Source organism: Eleutherodactylus coqui, chromosome 2 (assembly GCF_035609145.1).
Source record: "Eleutherodactylus coqui strain aEleCoq1 chromosome 2, aEleCoq1.hap1, whole genome shotgun sequence".
Classification (NCBI taxonomy): domain Eukaryota; kingdom Metazoa; phylum Chordata; class Amphibia; order Anura; family Eleutherodactylidae; genus Eleutherodactylus; species Eleutherodactylus coqui.
This window is the reverse complement of record NC_089838.1, coordinates 337491321-337511012: the sequence shown is the minus strand read 5'-3', so window position 1 is coordinate 337511012 and position 19692 is coordinate 337491321. Positions and strand designations below refer to the sequence as shown.

General features: G+C 45.8%; 1 protein-coding gene across 1 annotated transcript in view; it reads left to right on the top strand.

Annotated features, from left to right (window-relative positions):
- Positions 1-19692, top strand: part of LOC136610432 (olfactory receptor 10A2-like) — a 61763-nt gene that overhangs the window by 24798 nt on the left and 17273 nt on the right. The window contains exon 4 of the mRNA XM_066589661.1: positions 19263-19604. Within this exon, the coding sequence (XP_066445758.1) occupies positions 19263-19604 (342 nt within the window). The remainder of the gene's footprint in view (positions 1-19262; positions 19605-19692) is intronic.

The following is a 19692-nucleotide window of genomic DNA, read 5'->3' as shown; positions in this document are numbered from 1 at the left end:
AAGAAATTGACTTTGAAAACCAAAATGTGTGTTCAACTCCAAAATGATGCATCCGCCGAACGTTTTGCAAAACAATTGCTGGATATTGGGAATGGGAAGATGGCAATCGACAGATCTACACAATTTATCACATTGCAAAACAAAGTTGTCAATTACCCAACGGCATTCTTGAATTCAGTTGATTTTCCAGGTATGCCACAGCACATTTTAACATTGAAAATTGACGTGCCTATCATTCTCCTGGGAAACATCAATCCACCACGACTTTGGAACGGTACAAGACTTTTGATGAAAAAGTTGATGAATAGAGATGAGCAGGCACCAAAATGCTCGGCTGCTCGTTGCTCGAGTCAAACTTTTCGTAATGCTCGAAAGCTCGTTTCAAGTAACGAACCCCATTGAAGTCAATGGGCGACTCGAGCATTATTGTATGGGACCGATGCTCCGCATAGCTGATGACTTGTCAAACACCAGAAAACATCAGAAAGTCATGGAAACACCAAAGAAACGGATAGGGAAGGACAGGGGCAGCATGCATGGCTGCATTTGAGGCTTCCAGGTGCCACTATTAAGCCAAAATGGGGCAAGAGTCTGGCATCACCCCCCTAACAATTTGCTTGGAACAAACCCTTATTACCAAGGCACATGCACTGGCACATTTTAGCTAAGCACCACACTACCTGCAACCATTGACAATCACTGCCTGCGGGTGACACCGCTGCCTCTTCTCCTGGGTTACATGTTGGCATTGCTGTCCAACCCCCCCATGACCCTGCATCCTCAGCACACAAAAAATTTTCCCTGCGCAGCGTTTAGCTGCCCTCATGCCACACGCTCGCTTCATAGCCACACCACCCTAATGTCTATTTATAAGTGCGTACAGGATGAGGAGCAACCGGAGGCACACACTGCAGAGGGTTAGCAGGGCCAGGTAGCTACCCTCTTTGAAAGTGTGATAGCCCACAATGCTGTTGAGAATTGATGATAAATTGATATACGATCATCATTCCAATCCAGTGCCACCTCCGTCACAAAATTGTCAGGACCGCAAACGCGGGCATAAAGGGGACTCAGGTGCCAGCACTTCTACACATCTCCACAATGCAGCAATACTCTGTGTGGGAAGCACATGAGCGGGCCCTGGGTCAGGATTGGTATCAGCCTCCACCTTGTGTGACCCAAGGTGCTGTGAGTTACAGAGCAATGGGAAATCCATGTGTCCCTACACAATTCATTCTGTGTAGGTGTCAGATAGCTCAACATCGCAATGGGAAAACCTTGAGTTCCTTGGGCTCGCCTATGCTGTCGGTGCACAAAGATGGTATTACACAGGAAGAAATCAAAGTGCCCAACCATGGCATAGTTTCACCCCGCCAAGGACCTCGGCCTTGGCCCACATTTCTGCCCAAGTCAGTCAGTGTATTTGTAACAAATAGGTAAAACACCATGATGGGAAGTCTTTGTGCTCCCACAGCATAGGCAGACCCCAGTAACATTTCTGCAGCAAAAGTATAGGCGAACCTCATAAACCGTTCCATAGAAACTGCATAGACGGACGCCAGTAACATTTCTGTAGCAAAAGTATAGGCAGACTCCTGAATAATTTCTGTAGCAAGAGTATAGGCGGACCCCTGTAACATTTCTGTAGCAAAAGTATAGGCGAACCCCTCAAAGCATTCAGTAGAAACTGCATAGGCGGACCCCAATAACATTTCTGTAGCAAAAGTATAGGTGAACCCCTCAAATCATTCAGTAGAAACTGCATAGGCGGACCCGAGTAACATTTCTGTAGCAAAAGTATAGGCAGACCACTGTAAAATTTTTTATAGCAAGAGTATAGGCGGACCCCAGTAACATTTCTGTAGCAAGAGTATAAACAGACCCCAGAAACATTTCTATAGCAAGAGCATAGGCAGACCCCAGTAACATTTCTATACCAAGGGTATAGGCGGACCCCAGTAACATTTCTCTAGCAAAAGTATAGGCAGACCCCAGTAACATTTCCGTAGCAAGAGTATAGGTGAATCCATCAAACCATTCAGTAGAAAAGGTATAGGCAAGCCCCAATACCATTTCTCTAGCAAAAGTATAGGCGGACCCCAAGCAACATTTCCGTAGCAAGAGTATAGGCGAACCGCAGTAACATTTCTGTAGCAAAAGTATAGGTGAACCCCTCAAACCATTCATTAGAAACTGCATAGGCGGACCCCAGTAACATTTCTGTAGCAAGAGTATAGGCGGACCCCAGTAACATTTCTGTAGCAAGAGTGTAGGCCAGTCCCGGAAAATATATGGCTTCCAAGAGTGTAGGTGAAGGACGGAAAAATTAGTTGGATACCAGTATAGGCGAGGGCCACAAAAAGTTGGTGTACCAAGAGTATAAGTGCATCCCTAAAAAATTGCTCAACCGCGAGGGCATGTGAAACCCATAAACATTTTTTAAAGATACAGCTCGCTGTTGCTTAATTTGTAACAGAGCCTGGAGGCAGCCCTGTTGAAAAAATTGGTGTCTGTTAAAGTATCAATACTTTTGAAACTTTAAAACATTGTAAAAACTTTTAAAACAGAGCCTTTTGGGCTGCAGAAAAATTGGCAGTTCAGCGTGATGACATGATGTTTTAGGAGGAGGAGTAGGAGGAGGATTAGGAGGAGTAATAATATCCTAGAGTGATTGACAATGCTAATTCACCCATTTTCGTGGTGATAGAGGATGGATTTTTCTCCTGTTGCAGCTAAAAGAATCATTAGGTTCCGCTGCATTCCGCCGGTGGAGAAGAGTAGTCTGGGCAAATCCAGCCTTTGTTCATCTTTATGAGTGTAAGCATGTCAGTACTGGCAGGTGACAGGCGGGTATGCTTATCCGTGATGATTCCCCCAGCTGCACTAAACACCCTCTCTGACAAGACGCTAGCGGCAGGGCAGGCCAGCACCTCCAGGACGTACAGCGCAAGTTCGTGCCATGTGTCCAGCTTTGACACCCAATAGTTGCATGGAGCAGAGGCATCACGGAGGACGGTGGTATGATCAGCTACGTACTCCCACATTATCTTTTTACAGTGCTCCCTCCGACTTAGCCCTGACTGCGGAGCCATAAAACTGGCAAAGGCCTTGGAGAGTGTTCCCATGCCTGCGCTGGACATGCTGCCTGATCCCCGCTCCTTCCCTGCTACTTGGCCCTCTGAACTGCGTCTTCTGCCACTAGCGCTGTCAGATGAGAACTTTAGAATCACTTTTTCCACCAGGGCCCTGTGGTATTGCATCACTCTCGTACCCATTTCCTCTTCGGGAATGAGAGTGAAGAGGAAAGTAAGTAATCCATGTTGACCAGAATGCGTCTAACGCGAGGGTCACGGGAAATGCAGTCTAACATAAAATCAGCAAGGTGTGCCAGGGTCCCAGCACGTAACATATCGCTGTCCTCACTGGGAAGATGACTTTCAGGATCCTCCTGCTCCTCTTCAGCCCATACACGCTGAACAGATGAGAGGCAAGCAGCATTGGTACCCTCTGCAGTGTGGCCAGCTGTCTCTTCCCCCTCCTCCTCCTGCTCCTCCCCCTTCAAAACACGCTGTGTTATCAAGCAACATACTGTCATCCTCCGTCTCCTGTTCCAAACGCAAACCGTCAGCCTTTATGCTTAACAGCAAACTTCTCAGCAGGCATAGCAGCAGAATGGTAATGCTAATGATTGCCGCATTGCCGCTCACCATCTGGGTAGACTTCTCAAAGTTTCCGTGGACCAGGCAGTTGTCTGCCATCCATGCCCACTCCTCAGTAAAGAATTGCGGAGGCTGACTACCACCCCGCCGCCTATGTTGCAGCTGGTATTCCACTATTGCTCTACGCTGCTCGTACAGCCTGGCCAATATGTGCAGCGTAGAATTCCACCGTGTGGGCACGTCGCACAGCAGTCGGTGCTCTGGCAGATTAAACCGACGTTTCAGGGTCCTCAGGGTGGCAGCATCCGTGGTGGACTTGCAGAAATGTGCGCAGACGCGGCGCACCTTGCCGAGCAGGTCAGACAACTGAGGGTAGTGTTTTAGAAACCGCTGAACCACCAGATTGAAGACATGGGCCAGGCATGGCACGCGTGTGAGGCTGCCGAGCTGCAGAGCCGCCACCAGGTTACGGCCGCTGTCACACATGACCATGCCCGGTTGTAAGCTCAGCGACGAAAGCCAGAGGTCGGTCTGCTCTTTCAGACCCTGCAGCAGCTATGGGGCCATGTGCCTCTTGTCAACTAAGCTGATTAGTTTCAGCATGGTTTGCTGACGCTGGCCCACCGCTGTGCTGCCGCTCGCTACCTACTGCTGGCGGAATGCTCACACTTCTTATTTGAGAGATAGATGTGGCAGAGGAGAAGGAGGGGGAGGTTTTGGATACCAGCACCGATGTAGGACCCGCTATTCTGGGTGTGAGTAGGACGTGAGCGGTCCCAGGCTCTGACTCGGTCCCAGCCTCTACCAAGTTCACCCAATGTGCCGTCAGGGAAATATAGTGGCCCTGCCTGCCAGTACTTGTTCACATGTCCGTGGTCCCAGTAACCGTGTTGGTGAGGGCACGATTTATGTTGCGGGAGACGTGTTGGTGTAGGGCTGGGACGGCACACCGGAAAAAATAGTGGCGACTGGGGACCGAGTAGCGCAGGACCGCCGCGGCCAGCATGTTTTTGAAAGCCTCCGTTTCCATAAGCCTGTACGGCAGCATCTCCAGGCTGATTAATTTGGCAATGTGTACGTTTAAAGCTTGTGCATGCGGGTGGGTGGCGGTGTATTTGAGCTTTCGCTCCAATGCTTGTGTTAGCGACAGCTGAACGCTGCAGTGAGAGACATTGCTGGATGGAGTAAAGGACGGCGGAGGTGAAGGTGTGGGTGCAGGCCGGGAGGCGCTCGTGCCTGTGTCCTGAGAGGGGGGTTGGATCTGAGTGGCAGGTTGGGGCACAGGGGAAGAGGCAGTGGTGTGACCCGGAGGTGGTGAATGGCCTTTGTCCCAACTTGTGGGGTGCTTGGCCATCATATGCCTGCGCATGCTGGTGGTGGTGAGGCTGGTAGTGGTGACTCCGCAGCTGATCTTGGTGCGAAACAGGTTGCACATCACTGTTCTTCGGTTGTACGCGCTCTCACTAAAAAGCTTCCACACCTTTGAACACTTAGCCCTCTGCACAGAGGCTTGCCGCAAGGGGGTGCTTTGGGATACAGTTGGGGGATTCTTTACTCTGGCCTTCCTCTACCCCTGGCCACTCCACTACCTCTTCCAACCTATCCTGCTGCTGCACTTGCCTCCCCCTCTGAAACGCTGTCCTCAGTAGGCTTAGCAAACCAGGTGGGGTCAGTCACCTCATCGTCCAGCTGCTCTTCCTCCGAATACTCTGTGCGCTCCTCCCTCGGACTTACTGCCCTTACTACTACCTCACTGACAGACAACTGTGTCTTATCATCCTCATCCACAAAAAGCTCTTGAGACAGTTGCTGGAAGTCCCCAGCCTCATCAGCCAGACTCCGGGAACTTTCCAAAAATTGGGCATCGGTCACGACAAACTCCTCCAGTGAGAGCGGAAGCATTTTTCCCCACTCATGGCAGAGACTGAGAACAGTTCCTGGGAGTCTGCCTGCTCAGGATATGTCATTTTCATGGAGTGAGGAGGCTGGGAGGAAGGAGGAGCAGCAGCCAGAGGATTCAGAGTTGCAGTCTCTAGGCCGGGAGTAGTGGACTGCGTAGAAGACTGGGTGGTCGATACATTGCTGGACGCGTTTTCTGCCATCCACGACAGGACCTGCTCACACTGCTCTGTTTGTAATAAAGGCCTACAACGCGAACCCGTAAATTGTGATATGAAGCTGGGTAGCCCAGAAACTTGTCTCTCTTTTAATCCCGCAGCAGCCGGCTGTGATCCACCATGCCCTGGAACTCGGCCTGTGCCCACACCCTCATTTGGATGCCCGCGTCCTCGACCCTTACACCTACTCTTCATCATGGCGGATTAAGAATAGAGGCCGTATAGAGTGGGAGAAGACTCTAAAGCCAGTGGATAGTGCTAGTAACTGCGGCTATCTCAACCCCACAAAGGAAAGGGTATCGTGAGACGCTCTGTTTAGCAGTGAGACCTCTGTCTAATGCACTGCAGACACAGAACGGTATAACTGAAGTCGTTTGCAGTAGGCTAGGAAATGTTAGAGTGCAGTTTCACGGTGAGAGCTGGTTGTACGGCACTGCAGGCTGAGAATGGAATTACTGAAAGGCTGGGAACAGGCCCAGATGCGTAATACAAAAATTGATGCACTACTGCTCCCAGCCAGCCACAACTATAATGCACACGGTCAGATGTAGCCCTAAGAATGACTGTTAGGCCTATACTGTGGACCTTTGTAGTGGACAATGAACCTGTTTTTATTCTGTATACTAAATGCCAGTACTTTTCCATTACTGTTACAAATATAGATATGCCTTCTTACATGTATCCAATGTATCTACTTCCTTAATGAAACTTCTGTTCTCAAAACGCTGACAAGATAATATATAGTGTAAACACCTTACATATTCCATCTGTTTTGTAAATTTAGAAGACGTAGAAATCAGACATAGATAACCGCAGTCTGAAAAAAGCTACCATAATAATAACCCAAGCAGTTTTACTGGAAACTTATGCAAATAACACGGGAGGTTTGTGCAATTAATAGTTCAAGCTGTAATATCCAATCATATCGAAGGAACCACACGTGGGTCCAAGACAACCCACTCATCTCGTTCATCACCTGATGGCCAATCACAGATGACCGGAGGATGGAAGAATTGCAAGATGCTTATCCAATAATTAAACAATACGTTGTATCTATGTAATCTTTGACCTGCCCAGATGGGCAGATATGTTAAACTCTTTTAAAAGAGGTTGTGCGCCCAACATTAAAGCAGAATTGAGGAAGCTTATACATGCTGAACCTGTGTCAGTGTGAAATCTTCTTATGCGCATATACTCAATTCAGAATTAATATGGAAGGGTGTAAACATTCAGAATTGAGTAAGTCGTTGGACGCAAAAGGAAATCCATGACAGCTGGTGGCCCGTACGGGGATTGATCAATAGGTTCCAAAGAGCTTGGACAGAAGACACGGACATAGGCAACCTTGGACTTTGCGGGCCCAACAAATCATTAGAACACGGTAAGATAAATTAATTATCTATACCTGTGTGGCTGACTCCAAGCTTGCCTATGTGCCGTGTCAAGGCCGATCAATTTGGATCCGCATGACAGGTATTTTTAGGTCTTGATCACTCTATAAGAGCCTGTCATAAGATATAAAAGGAATGTTTGCATGCCTGTTGTCTTGAGAGTACTAGTTAATTGGTGACATCAATAGCTGCCTCTAGGGGAGGGCCTGTACGGGGTGTTTCCACTCCTGAGGGAGGAGGGAGCCGTCCAGGTGGCCTGTCGCAGAGACTCAGCAGTCCTGAGGCCTGTTTGGAGGGCCCAGGAAAGGGAGAGACTGCCAGAGAAAAGTCTGATATGGGATTTCCGCTCCTGCTAGGCCTGTTTGCAGGGTCCGGGAGAAGGGAGCTGCCAGACACGTATCCCGAGGGGCAGTGAGACTAAGCCAGCCGTACTGGTGCTCTGTCTATTTGTGTGTGTCCACAAATATTAGTTTATCGTTTGAACGTTCATGAGTAGATCCCTCTGTCTGAGGGTAAATTAATAAACTGTGTAGCGACAGAAATGCTAGAGACCCTAGGGCGGGACATACTGTGTCCGGCGTCTTAGGAGACTTCTATAATCATGAATCTGGCTGCCATGATTGAAATTGGAAGGCAGCAAACATTGTACCAAGGCCAATTCTTACCCCCTCCAGAAAAAGTGGGGAAGGGGTGGAGAGTCAAGGTATCATTGATTAATCAAGCAATCTTTCTGCGTGCTCAAAACGTCCTACCTGTGCTTTATATAAAGTTAGTGTGCTTGTCTGTTGTGTAGAGCTAATCCTGCTGAGTTGTTTATATAGAAATAGTCTGTTTGTCTGTCATATAGAATTTGTAGCAGTCCTGTAAGTAGGGAGTGTTAGCAATGAGAACGCATTGGCTGGGTTATAACCAAGATTAATGCACTGTACGCAGCGGCGCGTTGTGGGTTTGGACTTTATAGGATACGTGTGCATTATTGGATCCCTTCTAATAAAGGCAGACTGCTAAACTGTGTTGCTGTTGAATTGTTAAACGCTGAAAGAATAGGCTTGTGCCCGTAAGTGAATGTATACAAGGGGTTAACTGTGTTTTCTTTTAGTGAGAAAGGCTGCTTATTTTCAGTTACTTCCTCATTTTCTAGGGGGAAGCGCTGTAACGCTGAATGTAAGGAATAACTTTGTTGTTTAATAAAATAAAGGAATACAATGAGTTATACTGTCTTTAAAAACAGATGGGGGTCAGTGATGTACTAAATTGTTAGAGCAGGTGGATTAGACCCAAGCGATAGAGGAAAAAAGCAAATTCATGTGCTGTGACAAATAACAACTACTGTTCGTATGTCTTGTTATGTAATCTAATCTTTGTTATACGTCCTTCATACAAATGTAAGGAGTTATATGCCACTCACATCCTGAGGGGGCTCTTAAGAATACAAAGTTACAAACTGTAACAAACTGCATACCACCATGCCCACAAGAAAATACATCTATGAATTGCAGTACATTACCAATCAGATGGAGATGCCCGGCATCTAAGACTGCATCTGCCCGGTCGCCGGAAGGACGACCAGGAACGAGTCTGGGACAAAAACTGTTGTAAAAGTAAATTAGCCATGTTCTCCCTTATTATCCTGTTTCTGTGCCTTTCCATTCTGTGGGAGGGGCTGTTACGGGAGGAAGAGAGAGATTGTAAAAAGAGGAAGTTACTGGTGCTGCAGTCCCAGCACCAGTAAGGTACATTCGCAGACAATATAGAAGTTAAAATAAATTACAGGGAGTAAGGTGTAAAGGAAGTAAGTTAAGCAGAGAAGCCGAAGAATGGGAAACAAGCAGGTAACGATAAGGCCTGGTATTCACAGGAGGGACAGGGCAGGTTGACCCGTAATTTGTAAAATGTAAATTGTGTGATGCATAAGACTTTATCTTTAAAGTAGGTATACAGCCACACTCAGAGGGGTGGAGCTAGATGATGCAAGAATACGTAATGGGTCCAAGGAGGGGGTAAGAATCATAGATAGCCAGAAAAAAGGTTTTGCTTTTTTCTCCTGTCTCAAAATTGATGAGACATTGCCGGCAGGATCAGATTAAATTAAAGGGGTTGTCCCGCGAAAGCAAGTGGGGTTATACACTTCTGTATGGCCATATTAATGCACTTTGTAATGTACATTGTGCATTAATTATGAGCCATACAGAAGTTATCAGAAGTTATTCACTTACCTGTTCCGTTGCTAGCGTCCTCGTCTCCATGGTGCCGTCTAATTTTCAGCATCTAATCGCCGGATTAGACGCGCTTGCGCAGTCCGGTCTTCTTCTTTTCTGAATGGGGCAGCTCGTGTCGGAGAGCGGCTCCTTGTAGCTCCGCCCTGTCACGTGCCGATTCCAGCCAATCAGGAGGCTGGAATCGGCAATGGACCGCACAGAAGACCTGCGGTCCACCGAGGGAGAAGATCCCGGCGGCCATCTTCACCAGGTAAGTAAGAAGTCACCGGAGCGCGGGGATTCAGGTAAGCACTATCCCGTTTTCTTTTTTAACCCCTGCATCGGGTTTGTCTCGCGCCGAACGGGGGGCTATTGAAAAAAAAAAAAAAACGTTTCGGCGCGGGACAATCCCTTTAATAATGAATTCTCTTAAAGAATATCACGTTTTAAATAAGGCTGCCCAGATGGAAGGCATGTCTCTGTTTTTGGCACTGATAGCCGCTGCGGAAACTCAGCTTTCCACGGTTCCTGACACCCACAAGACAGGCATAGGGAAATTGAATGTACCCACCATGATAATATATACGAGACCCAGATACACACCCCTGGGTCAAACAGTATCCCCTTGGAGAAAAAAAAAAAAAAGGGGTAAAGGGTCAGCCACGCATGTTAGGTGCTGTGTGCTGATGCTTTGGAAATACTGCCAACCGGCCACAATTTCACTGTTAATTTCCCTTGCAGAAGCTGTAAGGCCTGGAGGCCTCCAAAGACTAACCAAGTTCTGCAAGAAAGGTTGTTCTCCTGGCCAGGCCATACCTGTACATACATCCGTTGCCAAATTCCACACCTTTCTGGGCCTTGTTTTATACTGCCGCCCATACGACAGTATTGACACAAAAGCACGGAGGACAACCACGGCCACTGAGATACTACTCCATGAGGTTGGATCCAGTGACTCGAGGAGCTCCCTCATGTGTTTGTGCGGTGGCAGCAGTACAGGCAATTGCTGACAAATCTTCTAAGTTGGTATTGGACTACCCCCTAGTGGTCCACACCCCAAATGACATCCAGAACATACTCATGCAAGTGCAACCCAAGCACTTATCTCTGGCCTATTAGACCCGGCTACAATGTGCTCTTTCCATGCCTCCCCCAATATTTCTTTCCGATGTTGTACTACCTTGAACCCGGCTACTCTTCTTTTAATCAGGTATTCCGGTTCAAACGGGGGAGGGGAGGCATAGGTGATCTGAGTATGGCAGATCAGCTATTTTTTAAAAATTTTTAAAATTCTGTGCCACAAGATTCTGACAAAAACTGTTATTAGAATCCATTGTTAATGATGCATATTTTGAGTTTTCTTTTGTAGATGGTACCAGAGTGAGGATTGATGACTCCAAACCAGATATGCAGAGGTCACACAACAAGATGTCCTAAACGCAGAAGCTCTGCCTCCGCATGTCTCAGTGCAAGAAGCGGAACCGAAGGCCCTCACTGAGGCGTGTAGAGTGGTAGAAGGTAAGACGGCAACTCTTTACACTGACTCCTGGTATGCATTTGGCATAGCTCATGATTATGGCCCAATATGGAAGGCCATACAGCTTGTTATCTCAGTAGGACAGCCAATTAAGAATGGTGCAGCGGTGCAGAGTCTCATGGAAACCCTACTACTACTACCTGGCAATGGAGAATTCACACCGATTTCTACAATGGAGAAGCGAGAGACAACACCCTCGCCGACAGCACAGTAAAGGCAGCGGCCCTCAAGCCGTGAAAGAAAGAAGAAAAGATACTGACAGCATGAGTCAGTGGTAAAAACTTTGGACATTGATAAAACGTTGGACATTGACAAAGCTTTGGACATTGATATGTCAAGGATTTTACAGTTACAAGCCAACGAGGAAGGAAAGCAAAATGGGCTAAAAGACGGGAGCAACAGAACAGGACGGCGTATGGCGAACAATCAGCAGAACTTGCCTACAGAGGTCCCTGCCCCCCATGATGGCCCAACTGGTACACAGAATCAAAAGCAGCAATGACGTCGACACTGAACAAGAATGGGTGACACCTGGGTCCTCTGTAGCTGCTGCATCATTTGTCCAGTTTGCATGATCTTTGCCATGTGCGAGTCAGGACAGAAGTAAGGTGGCCATATAACACTTGCCTTGACCACTCTACCCATTTCAGAGATTGCCAATTTGCCCACATTCAGCTCACACCTGTTGGGGAGTATGAATATGTGCTTGTTGTTGCTCGAGTCTTTTTCAGGTTGGAGGCCCACCCTGATACTAAGGTAAATGAGCAGGTAACCACACAGAAGCTCATGAATGAGGTAATCTGCAGATACAGGGTACCGGAAGTGAATGAGGTAAACGAAGGTACACACTTCATAGGTGAAATAATGTGAGATCATGTCTGGAAGGTAATTGGACAGGGGAGTGTGCCTTAGTAAAGCCCTTATGCTCCTCCACATCCTGTCAGACAGCATTGAGAATAATGAGGTTACCCCCAATAGTTACTCTATCTTGATCCAACTCTGCTGTGTTCTGTAGTTATCCTGTCATGTTGGTCTATCCTTGTTTTATGCATAGGTACGGCGGTTCTTTCCAGTCTTGTCACTAGGTAGTGTAGGGTCAGTGTAGGCGGCCTGGACGTGTCCACCATCAGGGCTATCTCCAGGAGGGACATTGGTGTGGGTGAAGACCAGGGAGTCCCACGCCGTGCGTACCTATGCATACTACTAGTATTGTAACAGCACACTAGAGTGAGAAGAGAGGCTCCTGGTGGTAGTTTTGACCTACACATGTACATTGACGTCATAGGACAGCCAAGGGGGGTACCTGACGAGTTTTTTAAAACTTAGAGACCACGTTAAAGCTAGATTCGAGTCCATTTTTCTGATCATAATAGTAAATAAAATGTTGACTGGATTAATTATGTTTATTATGATTAGCAGCGATTTATAAATTATACTAGAGATGCCTTATAGGGACTAGTCGATCAATAGGACCCACCTCGACTATGACTTTTCAAAATAGAATGGCACTAGGTACGATTTTAGCCAAAAAGGGGAGTGTCTGTAAAATGATAGGGTTGACTTGTACCTACATTCCAGACAACACGTGACCCGCAGGTAAAGACGCAGTTGCCATTAAGAAGCTGACCGCACTAACTAAAAAGAGCTAACCTTAGTCTGTTTCCTCAGTAAGGTACATACCTAACAGCAGAATAGAAAAAATAAGTTTTAAAACATTGTGTATTTAGAACACTGTGATAGGTTTTCGCTAAGATTTTGCTTTATTTTATCTGCAGTGCACTCTGCTCATGCCACGCAACATGCCAGTGTTAACAACGCCCCTGGTCCTGTTACCTTGCCGCCTCTGGAAAAGGGAAGTGGGAATAATCCCTTTGTAGTTTGTCCTTCCAGACTGATAGATATGATCATGCACTTACTAATGAGACAAAGGTTCAGTCATGTTGATCAGGCATTAGATAGCCCTAATTTTGCACTCTTTGTGGATGAATCGAGGTAGTGTCAAGAAGGCAGGTTCTACACAAGTTATGCAGTGTTTACCTGAAATAGTAAAAGCCGCACCTCTCCTAACCTAATGCCTCGAGATCCCAGGTGATAGCCTAGACCTCCACATGTACCAAAGACCCGATTGCCATGAACCCACAGCTAGGTATCGGAGGGGCATTTACAGCCTAAGCGACAGTTGTGAAAGACTGCCACTCTACTGAGTTTTCAAAACATTCTACACTAGAGTTTATCCTGATAAAGAAGTTATTAATTATATTTGTCACCTTTATAGTCATCCTAATTTCTGTTTGTTGTTGCATACAGTGTATTCCGACCCTGATGACTGCCTGGTCCACCTGACTCACTATGATGTCCAACAAAAAACCCACTGTCAGCGCAAACGTCGTCATTATGGATCCAGAATATGATGATGTTGAACCATCCTATACCCCCATGGCAGCTGTAGCTCCAGTCTACAACACAATGCAGGTCTAGGGTCAGTGGTGGGGGATCGGGATGGGACAAAGTAGGGACACGTAGTGTGAGTTTAGTGAAACAGATAGTTTCAAGGGGGCTCTGTAGTGGAAACCCAATATATCTATATTTTGGGCCTATACTGTGGACCTTTGTAGTGGACAATGAACCTGTTTTTATTCTGTATACTAAATGCCAGTACTTTTCCATTACTGTTACAAATATAGATATGCCTTCTTACATGTATCCAATGTATCTACTTCCTTAATGAAACTTCTGTTCTCAAAACGCTGACAAGATAATATATAGTGTAAACACCTTACATATTCCATCTGTTTTGTAAATTTAGAAGACGTAGAAATCAGACATAGATAACCGCAGTCTGAAAAAAGCTACCACAATAATAACCCAAGCAGTTTTACTGGAAACTTATGCAAATAACACGGGGGGTTTGTGCAATTAATAGTTCAAGCTGTAATATCCAATCATATCGAAGGAACCACACGTGGGTCCAAGACAACCCACTCATCTCGTTCATCACCTGATGGCCAATCACAGATGACCGGAGGATGGGAGAATTGCAAGATGCTTATCCAATAATTAAACAATACGTTGTATCTATGTAATCTTTGACCTGCCCAGATGGGCAGATATGTTAAACTCTTTTAAAAGAGGCTGTGCACCCAACATTAAAGCAGAATTGAGGAAGATTATACATGCTGAACCTGTGTCAGTGTGAAATCTTATGCGCATATAATCAATTCAGAATTAATATGGAAGGGTGTAAACATTCCGAATTGAGTAAGTCGTTGGACGCAAAAGGAAATCCACGACAGTAGGACTGTAGTGTATAACTTTCCCTATATAAGAAGCTGTGTCCCTACACTCTGCCTTATGCACTGCACACACAGAACAGTTTGGCTGAAGTGGCCTGCACAGCCCGAGATGAAAAAAAATAAATTGGTGCACTACTGCTCCCAGCCAGCCACAACAGTAATGCAAACTATGAAGAGTAGCCCTAAGAGGGACCGTTGGGGTTCTTGATGACAGGATGCTACTCTAACACTTTCCCTATATTAGCAGCAGCACTTTCCCTAATCATTGCCAGCATGCATCTGAGGCGAGCCGCGGGCGGGACCAGTTTAAGTACTCGGCGGTCACCTGATTGGCCCAGCCACTCACTACTGTGGGGGGGGGAGGGGGGGGAGAGAGGGCTGGCACGTCTCAGCAGGAAGTGGTATTGCCTTCCCTGCATGTCTATTGGCCAGAAAATGGTGCTAAACATGTGGGGAAGGAAATGCAATTGACCCGAGTACCGCGTGGTGTTCTTCTCGAGTAACGAGCATCTCGAGTACCATAATACTCGTCCGAGCATCAAGCTCGGACGAGCGTGCTCGGTCATCTCTAACTGGAATCTTTATCAAGTGCCGACTATCAAGGGAACTTGATAAAGACATACATCCAGCATTAAAACATGTTATGTGCTTTTTTTGGAATAAAACTTTGTTGTGTGGTACAACCTCACTTCCTGATATTTTGTATCTTTTTGTGGAATGTTGAAGAAGCACTCGCAATAATTGCCTCATCAATTTAATTGGACTACATACATTTATGGCTTTTTAGTTATCACCTGGACAAAATATCGATGTTGACAATACTAGCTTGAACCTTGGAGTGCCAATATCTTGGTCCGGGTGACCTACAAGCCCATTCTAGATTTGTGCCTATTTTTGCAAAACTCAATCAGCTGAGATCATGTCCACTCATTTTTCTTACCTTTGCTTTCATCTTTTTGATACACATTAGGTTTGAAACTCACTTTGCTTAGATAGCGCCTCAACTCATCATTATTCCTACTCTTGCAGGGTCCAGCTATTGACAATGTCTTGTACATAAAAGAGATCATTCATTAACCCACTTAAAGGTTTAGAATTGACAGACCTACAATGGAGTATAGTGATCGGGTGTCACCAGAGCAACCAATCAGAATCGGGCACTGCAGTGGTTTTGATTAGAGATGAGCGAGCATTCTCGACCGAGCTTGATGCTCGTTCGAGTATTAGGGTGCTCGAGATGCTCGTTACTCGAGACGAGCACCACGCGGTGCTCGTCTCGATTAAACGAACACTGGCCATTGAATTCAATGGAGCCGGCAATACAGCCAGCTCCATTGAAAGCAGTGGGCTGCCGGCAAGCGCGGGATGAATTTTCGGGAAGGGCTTAAAAATATAAGCCCTTCCCTGAAATTCATCCAGAAATGTGTAAAAAGTAAAAAAAAAAAAATATACTTACCTCGTCCCAGCAGACGGAGTTCAGCCGCGTCTGGCCGGCAGTTCTCCTGAACTGCTGTGAGTAGTATTCAGCAGCCGGGGATTTAAAATCCCCGCTTGCTGAATGAGCTGCCTCTGATTGGTCCCTGCTCTGAGCCAATCAGAGGCAGCTCTCACTCACCCATTCATGAATTCATGAATGGGTGAGTGAGTGCTGCCTCTGATTGGCTCAGTGCAGGGACCAATCAGAGGCAGCTCTCAGCTGTCATTCAGCTGAGAGCTGCCCCTGATTGGTCCCAGCACTGAGCCAATCAGAGGCAGCACTCACTCACCCATTCATGAATTCATGAATGGGTGAGTGAGTGCTGCCTCTGATTGGTGAGGCTGTGACCAATCAGAGGCAGCTCATTCAGCAGGCGGGGATTTTAAATCCCCACCTGCTGAATACTACAGAAAGCAGTTCAGGAGATCTGCCGGCCAGACGCGGCTGAACTCCGGCTGCAGTGTAAAGGTGAGTATACATTTTTTTTTTCTTTTTACACATTTTAGGATGATTTTCAGGTAAGGGCTTATAGTTTTAAGCCCTTCCCGAAAATTCATCCCGCGCTCCCCGGCAGCCCATTGCTTTCAATGGAGTCGGCTATATTGCCAGCTCCATTGAATTCAATGGGCTAACATCGTTCTTCTCTGCCACAGCTGTTACAGCTGTGGCAGAGGAGAATGATCTTTATGCTGACAGTGCGGGGGGGGGGGGGGGTCTCACTCTTGCCACTATTGTGGCTTAATAGTGAGACCTCGGAGCCCGAAATGCAGCCCTGCATGTTGCTCCTCGCCTGCCCTATCTATTTCTGTGTTTTTTACATGACTTTGGTGATTTGCTAAGATTTTCACAAATGAAAACCTTAGCGGAGCACCAGTCATATACAAAAATGCTCGGGTCGCCCATTGACTTCAATGGGGTTCGTTACTCGAAATGAACTCTCGAGCATCACTGAAAGTTCGACTCGAGTAACGAGCACTCAAGCATTTTGGTGCTCTCTCATCTCTAGTTTTGAACCATCCAAAGTGCACTGCTAGCTATGTTATTTGCAAATGGAATAATAATAATCTTTATATAGCGCCAACATATTCCGCAGCGCTTACAATACAGGGGAAATAAAACAAGACAATGGTGGAAACAGTAGAAGTGAGGGTCCTGTTCTAACGAGCTTACATACTACAAATAGTGGGGTGATACAGAAGGTAAAGGGGCTGGAGATGTGCATGGTATGGCGAGGTTGAGAGTGAGGGATGCTATACACACAGACAATTGTCAGGCCGTATAGTGGTGGAATCGGGATGACTGCAGGTGCCGGTTGATTATGGCTAGAAGGGATTGCAGTCTGTGGGAATGGGAGTATGTTATCAGGCAGAGTACCGAGGGGTTTGGTTTAGGGGATATGGTATGCCTCCCTGAAGAGGTGCATTACTAGAGCATGCCTGAAGTTTAGTGTGTCAGTGATTGCCCGGATATTTTTTTGGTAGCACGATCCAGAGGATAGGTGCTGATCTTGAGAAGTCTTGGAGGCGGGAATGAGAGGTTCGAATTAAAGGGGCACTCAGTCTGATTTCGTTAGCAGAGCAGAGGGCACGGGTTGGCTGGTGGATTGAGTTGAGGGAAGCAATGTAGGGTGGGGCAGTGCTGTGGAGGGCTTTGTGGATGAGGGTAGTGAGTTTAAATTGTATTGTAATGGAACACATCTGGTGTGTGTGCAGTGCAGTCATATTCAGGGAGAATGTGGACAATGAAGCCTTGTACGAGCTGTGAATACATCCCACAAATCATCTGGCAAAATACTCACTCAGGAGGTTTCACAGGCCTGTGCATTTTCTATTTGCACAAGAACCATCAGTAGGGAACTCTATGACAAGGATTATCATGGACAAACTGCACACAAGCCCAACATCACAGCAGTGAATGCACAGAGGTGACAACAATGGTGCATAGAGCATCATACTTAGACTGTAAATGAATGAAAGCAAGTATTTTAGACAGAGGAATCACAGAACACTATCTTCCAATCAGATGACCGCACATGGATGTGGCAGTTGCCTGGAGAGTGGGTTCTACACAACTGCATCATCCCAACAGTGAAGTTTGGAGGAGGGTCTGTTATGGTGTGGGGTTGTTTCTCCTGGAAAGGACTAGGGATATTGGTTATAGTGAAGTCCACCCTCCACGCCAATGGGTACAGAACCATTCCAGACAATGTGGAATGATCTACACTGTGAAAATACTTTGGTACAGTTCCTTGTCTCTACCAACATGACCATGAACCATGTCATAAAGCATGCAGTATTGAGGAGCAGAACATCTGCAAACTTCAATCAAAAGTCTGTATCTCAATTTCATTGAGCATCTTTGGAATGAACAAGCACTCTGTATCCATGCACGCCTAACACGCTCATCATCCCCAGCATCACTGTCTGAAGCTCTTGTCGAGGAATATTGTGAAAAGCATGTCTAGGAGGGATATTGCAGTCATTGAAGCCAAAGGTGGTTCAACACTGAAATGTCAATAAAATGTAATTTAATTTCCTATGTGTGTCTCAATACTTTTGTCAACACATATATCTATATTGACTTTTTAATTATAAACTATAAATCAAAAGCATTCTTTTTTTCAGAATGTTTAGTTGGATATTGGTAGAGTCTATCTTAATAGACAAAGTTTTAATGTGAACTTATGCTGCTTCTTGGATTCCTTGGAGCCCTGTTAAATTTGTTTGTAGATTTCTCAATGGACCAAAGTACTAGCTAACTCTAAACAAAGTCTCAGTCTCTTCGCTACTTAATCTTGCCTTTTCCCTTCATATTGTGTATAAATACGGGCACCCTTTGTAATCCATGTTATATGTCAGGTCCCTGCATTGTGTTTTTATGTAGCACGTCACACACGGAAAAACCTGTAAGAATATGTGACTCTGTAATCGGGCACCTCCAGAAATAGTTCTAATTGAGGTATGGAAAATTATTACAAGGAAATCAAAATCCTCTTTAAGCACAGAATGGCTGATGTAGAAGGATGAGAACTACAAATGTATGTAAGTATAGTTATATAGGTGCAGAGAAATCCAAACAACCCTCTAGACTCCTTACTTGTGTTATTTCAATATTTTTACTTGTTTATTATCTGTCTTAGAATAATCTTTTTTGTCCTGTTGTGTTTTGCGTCTCCCCCTTATATTTAAAAGGACTATCCAGTTATAAATTATTGATTGTCTATATTCTGGTTAAGTAATAAATTGTAGATCAGCTGGGTTCCGCTATGTGGGATCATCTTTTTTGGTCTAGTGCACTGAGTTTGTTTCTGCAGGAAGCAGACAGATGCATTCTCACTACAATAGCCAGGCTTGATATTGCAGCAAAGTTCCCATTCATTTCAAGCCTGCAATACCAAGAATGGCCACTATAGTGGGAATTGAACTGTCTGCTTCCAGCAATATAACCCCTATAATGACTTCACTTTTTGAGAAAGTGTCCAATTATATAAAATAACAGCAGCAGCAAAAAATACATTGCCACCCAGTCAGAAATAATGACATAGAGAATGGTATAAATTGATTTGATCTCTTTTGTTGGTTTTCTTGCAGGAGAATAATCTTACTACAATGACAGACTTCTTCCTTACAGGATTTCAAGGCAGCCACTATGTGAGAATTTCCCTTTTCTGTTTTCTCTTAGTTTTTTTTGGCGCCACAATATTTGGGAATCTCCTGATCATCACCCTGGTGTCCATCAACAAGAACCTCCACACGCCAATGTACTTCTTCATCTCACAACTGTCCATCAGTGACCTCTTGTTGACTTCAGATATTTCCCCCAAGACGCTCCACATTCTACTAAAGGATGGGGGTGCCATTTCGTTTATTGGCTGTATGACTCAGCTTTACTTCTTCCTTGTCTCTGAAGCATCTGAGTGTCTCCTTCTCACAGTGATGTCTTATGACAGATATGTGGCCATCTGTGATCCCCTCCATTATACATCTAAAATGACTAGATCCTTTTGTGTAATATTGGCTG